Here is a 9,904-nt window from a genome sequence, read left to right on the forward strand (position 1 = left end):
TGGTGATTTATCTTATCTCCCTAGAATCGAATGTCCACATCTACATTACAATTGACCATTTTGTGAAGGCATAATTCTTGATTATAATCATTGCACATTATTTATAATCCTAGAACTGGAAATTCACTGCTGCGCATGGCATTGCAAAATACGCTAGCTTTATATGTAGTTGAAATTTACAGCCATTAGATTATATTTGATCTATTTCCCTAAGAGAAAAAGTATTCAATATCCGATCTATATATAAAAAACAAGCATCTTTGTTCAATTGTGTAAGCTGAAGAATGTGAGGTAATATTATTTTTCATGATACCGATTCTTTTTTTCCTTCTGCCAATTTAATAAATGAATGAGGGACTAGTATTTAATGATATAAAATCAACAATAAAAAAAAATATATATCGATCTATATTAATAATCTAAACATATCTGTACTATACATGCATTAACTGAAGAAAGAATACTCATTAATAAATACATTAAATTATAGGAGTTGTGATGAGGCAGCAAAAATCGACGTGGTCGGGCGATTCATTACTCTCTGTCTCTTTCTGTACTGTGTAGATTTAATTTGTGATCAGCTAGCGGAGCAGCGAATGAGAATGCCTTAGTAATTGGCTGATTAAAGGCTGATTTCCATTGCCCTTACATAGCACCAGATTTTTTACTCTCTCTGTCATCTGTATATACATACATATATATTATCAATTTCAGTTCATATATATCTATATATGCATGTTGATCTTATAAGAATTTATCGTGATAATATTGCAAACCTTTCCCAAACTTGCCCTTGTGTAAGGAACAGGTCGTTGATATCCAATATTACTATAAGAAGTTGGGGGAGATTTTCGACTTATTGGTTCTTCTCGTTCTCGTTCTTGGGACAAGAATTTTCCATGGCTTCTACTTCTTGTCATTATAGGACTACTACACTCCATACGCCAGCTTCCATTATTCAATACGCTTGGGAGGCTTGCCTCCTTAATTAATTATTAATTATTCAACAACAAAACCCGCATTGTTTTCTATGTCAAATTCATTTATTTGAACAGCCAATAATTTGACGAGAGAAAAAATAAATAATTTTTTTTTTGAATGAAGAGAAAAAATAAATAATTGGTATACAGATTTTGGTATTTATATATGTTGTATGACGTTTTTTATATAATAATATAGCTATAATATGAATGTCAGGACTTTTGATTTTCATACCAGAAAAAGAACAGTTGCACAGTGCTTCAGAACTTCAAGATTCATCCGAACATCATCAAGGCTTCTGTTAATTAATTAAGAAAGTAGATTGTACTTGTTAAATAAAATTAATTATCAATATAATTAGTCAGTTTGATACTTCGATTTCATTTATAAATTAAAACATGATCAATATAATTACTTAATAGTCTTATAATTGTATATATGTATATACCTGTGCTTTTGCTGCCCAAGCCCGAAATAATCAGCCAATGTTGCCATCTAAACATGATATATAATAAACAAAACTCAAATATTACATTATAATAAATAACCACTATATATCTAGGAAATAAAAGCTTGTAATAATATGAACAAATATATACAAGGGTTTTGGTTAATTAATTTTGATTTAGATATAAATACCTTCATATTACCGGCTCTTCTGCCAAACTTGTGAGTCAAAACTGGCAAAGAATCAATCATACCAACAGGTTTAGGAGAAGGCCTACCAATATCAGCAAAGGCCTCCTTAATCCTAACACAATCAAATCTTCGTATGTTATGCCCTGCCCATATTCTGCCATCCAAAACCTCAAATATCTTATCAGCAACTTCCTCAAACGACGGCGCTTTGGATACCTTCTCACGAGTAATCCCATCACACCGAGAAGACTTCAACGACACGACAGACAAATCTCCAGGCCTGATCACCGTACTGAAGCTCTCCAACTCCACTAGCTTTCGAGGGCAAACCACAATTGCCCCGAATTCTAGTACCCAGAACCGTTGACCGGCTCTTCTGGGTACTGTCGTTTCTAAGTCAAAGAACACAATATTCTCTGTCGTTTTACTATAAGAAGGAAGCTCCATTTTGTTAAGCACAAATTTATGTCGTTTTTTGGTATAAGAATTGATGGGTTTGTTTTGGTAATTTGATTGTTTGATGAGAATTGTTAACATTATTTTGATTATATATAATATGAATATGATAGAGGAAGACGAAAATGATGAGAAGATATTTCTTGTCGTTTGAGATTAATTAACTTGTAGTTCAAGTTAAAAGTTTGGACGTTGGTATGGATGAAGAGGTCCTTAGCTTCTTGAGGATGTCCTATACAAAATACGAATCAAGTTATTACACCATACAAAGAGGAGTATCACATAAAAATATGTAGTAATTAAGAATTATATATTGCTTTTTAGGAACAGAAAACTTTGATGAAGACGTGGAGAATCTTTTAATGAGAAAGGTAGATATAACAACTGTTTGTTTCTTAAACACAAGGAGAATGTGCTGAATATTTTGTTTTTCTTTTTTGAACATTCGTACGTATAAAGCATAGTAGTGTTGTCATTGGTTGGTTTGATGAAGCTGTTAACTAATTTCCTTGTATTTGAGGACATTGCGATCGATATGAGAAACCAAACCCCTCTCCCTAGTATTAATTGATTCCTTTGCAATGCGTACAATTTTTTACTTTCCATCGAAATAACAAAAGACGGCCTACGTACAATAATAAGAGCACAAATATTTTATTATCTTTTATACCAGATCGCTACATTAATTGGCCAAAAAAATAATACAACATTTGTGTATATATATATACTAGTAGAATACTACGTGCAAGGCACGTATATATACTAAGTTTTATGCTAGATGTGTTTTATTTAAAAATAATACAATAAATAATTAAAGAAAAAATATTATTAATTATTGTTTGAGATTATTAATATGTATATTCAATTAATGTAAATAATATTGTTAATAATTAAAAGTAAATACTGAATACAATATATGAACGTTTAAGAAATCTTGATAATCTAACTGCAATTCGTTCTTAAATTAATCCAAAAATAGACTAAAAATCAATATTCGAAAAATAAAGCATGCACAATTTAAATTTGAGTTAAATAAAAAAAATATTAAAATTTAATCTCTAAATTATTGATAGGTAAAGATAACACATGTCTAAAAGTTGTAAAAAAAGAAAAATAAGGATATATACTCTTAATGGTTGAGTTTTAATTTTCTTTTGCGAGACAACAGTGTAATATTTGTATTTTGCACTTTTCATTCTATCTGGATCTGCATATAATTGAATTATTCATTTTTTGTGGATAATTTGTATATGATAGTGTCGACAAAATTATTATTTTTCATGTAAGATGGTAAGATATAGTGTAAATAATTAATTTAATAAATAAAATCTACTTATGATAATCAAGTACATTTATTTAAGTTATTTAAAACTATAATTGTGCAGTAAAGTGTATTATTTGGGCAGCTGTACATGAGAGTATTTTTTCCATAATATCTGCAAACTGTTAAAAATATACAAAAAATATTGTGTGCATTTTTGAAAAATAAGGAAAACAAAAACATTCTGTTAACCTCAGCCAAAAAAAATGTTATTTTACCTGATTGTTTAGAAAAATAGGGGTTTAGTTTAACTACTTGGCCAGTATTTTTATTTATTTATTATTTTAAAATTTTTGAAAGTTATTGTTTAATGTTAAATTTAACAGAAAAAAATATAATCTGTTAAACCAAAAAATATAATTAGATAAACACTGTGCCCAATGTTGGGTCTGTAGCCGTTGTTTTCTTTCTAACTATTTTCCCATCTTTTAACTGTCTTCTTCTTCTTGCTTTTCAAAAAATCAAATCATAACTGTTCCCTCCAATCCTTCTTACCACCGGAATCATCTCACTCACCGTTCTCTGCCTGTCCGCCTGCCTCCATGGATTCACTATCCCATGATATCAATTCCACACTTTCCCTTACAGATGAGGAACGTTCAATTTTCTGTATACCTGATTACACTTCACCGAGTATTGAAACACACTAGCCCTCTTTGATTGCTAAGGTTCTCACACACCAGAATATTTACAAGCAGAATTTCATTGACCAAATGTCGGGCCATTGGCAAGGACGCTTCCGGGTTTTAATCACTGAATACAAGGGAGATGATGGGCTCTTCCACATTAAGTTCGGTTGCGAAGGGGATAGAAGACGAGTCCTTATTAAAGAGCCTTGGCACTTTCAGAATCATCTCATTGTTCTTCGCGCGCCAGATGCTCTGCAAAATGTCTCAAAAGAAGACTTGGTTTTCACTCCTTTTTGGGTACAAATTTATCGACTTCCTTTTCTTAGCAAAACAAAAGTGTTAGCCGAAGCACTTGGTAACATTATTGGAGAGTTTATTGAAGTCTTTGATGATTCAACCAATGAGGGTTGGGGCCCCTTTTTACGAGTTCGCGTCAAGCTTTGTACTACCAAACCACTCTTGCGAGGTCATATGATCCGGCTGCCCAAAATTAAAGATGAGTTTTGGGTGGACTTTCGCTATGAAAGGCTCCCGGAATTCTGTTTTGAGTGTGGTTGCCTTGGACACCCCTTTGAGCGTTGTATTGCCTTCATGGAGCGTATGGATAGCGGTAATGAGGATGACTTTGAATATGGGCCATGGATGAAGGGCGCAAAACTTCCAACACACAACTATGATCGGTACCGGACTGATTTTGCTAAGGGAAATGCTTGGCCACTCCTCACCCGTTTGGCTCGAACTACTCTCACATCTACCCTTCCGGCACTGCATACTAGACGCTCAGCCCCTCCCCCGGTTCTCATTGATGGAGAATCTTCTCAAAATCCACTCACTCTGCATCAACATCTTGCCAACCCGATTACCATTACATCTCCAATGTCTAGTCTCACAACTTCACACTCTGTTTTGACACCCACATCAGGTACTTCTACCGCTCCATTTCCCATTATCCATGCAAACTCCACTAATCCCAGTAACACTGCCTTCCCAAATAACCCTGCTAACACTTTGCCAAATACTCAATGTGCCACTTCCACAACTCCCCACTCTACCCGACTACCTTTCCCACCAGCATCATCACTCACAAACCAGCAATTGCATCCCTGTCAATCTACCAATACCACACATACTATCACTAGCCGAATGCCTCTTTCACCAGCATTCCCTTTGCCAAACCAGCACCCTGTTACATCCTCTTTTCCACCTGCTGTAAGTTCTTGCTTTCAAGCAAATTCCTCCACACTTCTGGCCAACTCTGGTGCCAATAAAGGCAAGCAAAAAATACACCATGATAGCAATATAAATCAGCAAATTCCCACTATCACTTCCTGCAATATAAACCAGCAACCATCTCATACTGTCACTCATCTTACACCCTCTTCACCCTCTCCTGTTGCAATAAATGTAACCCATAAAAACATTGTTGCTGACCTCTCCCATGTCTACATACCGGACCTTCACAATAATACCTTTGCCACCTATCCCCCACCACTTCACCCCTCACCTACAAACACTAGCCTTGCCTCTCCCATACTCACCATGCCCCAAGAGCACCTCCCTACCTATACACAGGCCACGGTTTCACTTGGAAAAGAGAATCAGCCCCCACCTACCACTTACAAACGACACAATGACTCCTTATCCATGAGGAAATTTTTGAAGAGATGTCGCAATGCACAAGAAATTTCATCCTCTATTTTGTCAAGAGACGATGATATTGAGACTTTAGTTTCCGATTTTGAGGATTCTATTTTCTCCCATGACTCAATTGCGAAGGTTGCAAGGCAACCCCGCAACTCGCCATGAAAATAATCAGCTGGAATGTACGGGGTTTGGGGAACCCGAGTGCATTCCGACACCTTCGATTGCTTGTCCAACAGCAATCGCCCCATATTTTGTTTCTTATGGAAACAAAACTGCCTGTTAACTCTATTAATCGTGTGCAACAATCTCTGTGTTTTCCAAATGGTCTCGAATCGCCTCGTATTGGTCTTCGTGGTGGGCTCTTACTTCTTTGGAAAGATGAGGTGAACATCTCTCTCCTTAATATGGGTCCTACTTATTTTGATTGCTACATGGCGATTCTCAATGGGCCAACTATACACCTTACTTGCTTCTACGGTGCACCCGAAGTTTCTAATAGACAAGCGTCATGGACTTTGTTGGAACGACTTGCGGATGTTGCTCCTCAACTCCCTTGGTTTGTTATTGGCGACTTCAATGAAATTCTTTCCAACAATAATAAATCCGGAGGGGCTCTCCGTAGTGAATCTCAAATGAATGCCTTTCGAAAAGCTCTTGACAAGGGCTGTCTTCGTGAAACATTGGTTGATGGCGATCCTTACACTTGGGCTAAAAACCGAACTGCTCCCAACACCTTAAAAGAATGTCTCGATTGGTGCTTCGTAAATAGCCACTGGGATTCCTTTTTTGATAGTCCTCATGTTTGTCATCTTGATTACTTTCAATCGGATCATCGCGCCATTAGTGCCTCCTTCCAACTACTTTCTTCTCAGCCCAGCAACAGTAAGCGTAAAAGTCGTTTCAGATTTGAAAAAATGTGGCTCTCCGACCCCGAAAGTAAAGATACCATTGCTGCAACTTGGTCTAATTTTGATTCCCATGACCCGATCTCTGCTATTATGTCTAATCTAAATCTTTGTGCTGAAAAGCTCCAACAATGGCACACTCATAAGTATGGGAAAATGAAGAGAAACATCAAGGCTTGTCAAACCAAAGTTGAGCAGCTCAATAACTCTTCCTCCCAAACCGGCACTCACTTTAATGATCTAAAGCATGCTGAATCTATTTTGGATGAGTTGTTAGAGCAAGAGGAAGTGTATTGGCAGCAGCGTTCTCGTGTCGATTGGCTTGCTTGTAGTGATAAAAATACTAAGTTTTTTCATGCAAAAGCAAATGCAAGGAAGACCAACAACCGCATTAAGTTTCTCTACAATGATATGGGCGGTAAGGCTACTTCTAATGCTGAGATTTCTTCCATTGTCCATAGCTATTATGCTGACATTTTCACTGCTGGTCCTATTGATGATAATGCTCTTGAGCACACTCTCGGTTGTATTCCCACCTTGGTAACTGCTACTCACAATGACTCCTTGCTTGCTCCATTCACTACGCTAGATGTTGAAAATGCTCTTAAAGATATGAGTGCGGACAAGAGCCCGGGAATTGACGGAATGTCGGCCATGTTTTATCAACAACATTGGTCCATTGTTGGTGATCTTGTATCTCGTGCCGTTTTGAATATTCTTAACAATGGTGCTGACCCTTCAAGCTTCAACCACACTTTAATCACTCTCATCCCGAAATTAAAGAAGCCGCATCATGTTAAGGACTTTCGGCCGATTAGCCTTTGCAACGTCATCTCAAAACTGGTTACGAAAATGATAGTTGCAAGATTCAAGGTGGTGCTTCCCCTGGTTATCTCTGAAACTCAGAGTGCTTTTCTAGCAAATCGTTTGATTACAGACAACGTCTTGGTTGCTTTTGAGTTAGTCCATGCTATTAAGAATAAGACATCTGGGCGCCATGGTATTGCCTCTCTCAAGCTTGATATGAGTAAGGCATTTGATAGAGTTGAATGGATTTTCATTAAAGAAGTTATGAAGAAAATGGGGTTTGCTAGTGGTTGGATTACACTTATCATGAATTGTCTTACCACTAACAAGTTTTCTTTCCTTATCAATGGTGAAGTGACTGGCTCTTTGGTCCCTACAAGGGGGTTAAGGCAAGGCTGCCCATTATCTCCTTATATGTTCTTAATATGTGCTGAAGGCTTATCTAGATTATTGCAACATGAGCAAGACCAAGGCAATCTTCATGGTTTCAGACTTACACGAAGGGCTCCCATGATCTCACATTTACTCTTTGATGATGATAGCCTCCTGTTTTGTCAAGCTGATGAAAGTTCATGCCTAGCAATCAAGAGGGTGTTAGATACTTACCATAAAGCTTCTGGCCAATTCATCAATCGGGACAAGTCTGTTATGTCTTTCTCTCCAAACACAACATTGGCTGCCCAGATTTCCTTTCATCGACACCTCTCAATGCCGATCAGTGAATGTCATGAGCGATACCTTGGCCTTCCATCCTATTTCGGTCGGGATAAGAAGGAACTTTTTAGCCATATCAAAGAGCGAATTTGGAAACTCATGCAATCTTGGAGTGAAAAACTATTCTCAGCTGGGGGTCGGGAGGTCCTACTTAAAGCAGTTGTTCAATCTATCCCTACATATGCTATGAGTTGTTTCCGATTGCCAGTATACTTTTGCAATCAACTTGAAAGTATGATGGCAAATTTTTGGTGGGGATTGAATGAAAATGGCTCTAAGATTCATTGGCGCTCATGGAACTTGCTTTGTAAAACTAAGGGTGAAGGTGGAATGGGTTTTCGGTCTTTTATTCAATTTAACCAAGCCCTTCTCGCTAAGCAAGCTTGGAGGATCATTGAGTACCCAAATTCACTCCTTAGTACACTTCTCAAGAGCAAATATTTCCCTCACAACTCGTTTCTTGAGGCTAGTATGGGACATTCTCCTTCTCTTACATGGCAAGGGATTCGTTGGGGTCGTGAGTTATTGGTTCATGGTTTAAGATGGAAAATAGGTGAAGGCCGAACAATAAGAAGTGGTTTTGATCCTTGGCTCCCTGGTCATTCATCCTTCATACCGATCACATACTCGGGACCACCTAATGGTGTGGTGGCTAATCTTATCACTGATGAGAGGCAATGGAATATCCCTTTGCTACAACAATATTTTAGTCCTCTCGACATTGAAAAGATCCTCACCTACCATTGAGCTTCTTTCCCACAAGAGATAAGCTTATTTGGCATCATCATTCTTCCGGCTATTTTACGGTTCAAAGTGCTTATCACCTTGCAACTTCATTGGATAACGAAGACCTTTGCTCCAGTTCCACTTCGGCTGTACAGTGGTGGAAACTTTTCTGGTCTCTCCAAATTCCTCAAAAGGTTAAAATCTTTGCTTGGCGTGTTATCCATGATGCTTTACCTGTTGCTACATCGCTTGTTCGAAGAAAAATCATCAATGATTCCACATGCTCCATTTGCAAACAAGCTTGGGAATCAACAGGACATGCCCTCTTCGGTTGCAAATATGCTAAGGCTGTTTGGCGATCGTTCAATTTCAGTTTTAATTGGTCAGCGGCTATTGCAATGAGAAACGGAGATTACTTGCTGCATCTTTCATCATTATACTCCAAAGCTGAAATGGAACAACTCTTTTGTACGATGTGGGCAATTTGGGGCGAAAGGAACAAAGTGGTTCATGGTAAGGTTGCAAGACGTGCTACTGACTTGGCTGTGTTTGCATCAGTTTTTCTGCAGAATTTTCGAGCGGCTCAACACAAAACTGCTGATGCAGCAGCCTCGTCTGCTGTCCCAGGTCCTTCGCAGCAGCCTCCCACGACTCAAACTGCTGCTGCTGCTTTATCCCCTTGGCGTCCACCTGCTACTGCTGGCTATAAACTCAACACAGACGCAGCAGCCCAGAATTTCTCAAATACCATTGGTGTAGGTGCGGTTCTTCGAGATGAACTTGGTTCTGTTACTGCTGCCCTCTCTATGCCGATTGTGGGGAATTTTAAATCTCACGAAATGGAGGCCAAAGCTCTTTTTCACAGTCTCAGTTGGGCTCTACAACATCAATTACCTATTATAGATATCGAGACTGATGCTCTTATGGTGGTCAATGCCTTGAAAGCTCCCTTCAATTCAAATTCCGAATTCTCAGATTTAATTAGTGATGTTCTTAGTCTTTTATCCTTTTTCCCAAGTGTAAATGTATCACATGTCTATCGTTCTGCTAATAATGCAGCGCATGAGCTAGCTAAATTTGCA

The 9,904-nt window shown here is 37.9% G+C and overlaps 1 protein-coding gene across 1 annotated transcript; it reads right to left on the bottom strand.

The window, feature by feature from the left end:
• Positions 1-275: 275 nt before the first annotated feature.
• On the bottom strand, positions 276-2,332 carry LOC115714575 (protein NEN4). The gene is made up of 5 exons (XM_030643315.2): positions 1,621-2,332; positions 1,430-1,476; positions 1,216-1,279; positions 777-983; positions 276-680 (listed from the first exon to the last, which is right to left on the bottom strand). The coding sequence occupies exons 1-5, from the start codon at positions 2,155-2,157 to the stop codon at positions 582-584; spliced, it is 954 nt and encodes a 317-aa protein (XP_030499175.2). The 5' UTR covers positions 2,158-2,332; the 3' UTR covers positions 276-581.
• Between the last annotated feature and the right edge of the window lie 7,572 nt (positions 2,333-9,904).

The sequence above is a fragment of the Cannabis sativa genome, chromosome 4 (genome assembly GCF_029168945.1).
Source record: "Cannabis sativa cultivar Pink pepper isolate KNU-18-1 chromosome 4, ASM2916894v1, whole genome shotgun sequence".
NCBI classification, from domain to species: Eukaryota; Viridiplantae; Streptophyta; class Magnoliopsida; order Rosales; family Cannabaceae; genus Cannabis; species Cannabis sativa.

Excerpts from the sequence above, each read along its gene's own strand:
- LOC115714575 (XM_030643315.2), bottom strand. The coding sequence starts at position 2,157 with ATGTTAACAATTCTCATCAAACAATCAAATTACCAAAACAAACCCATC. Across the intron at positions 1,280-1,429 it reads CTTGGGCAGCAAAAGCACAG|AAGCCTTGATGATGTTCGGA; the intron begins GTATATACATAT and ends ATTAATTAACAG. Across the intron at positions 984-1,215 it reads GTGCAACTGTTCTTTTTCTG|GAGGCAAGCCTCCCAAGCGT; the intron begins GTATGAAAATCA and ends TAATTAATTAAG.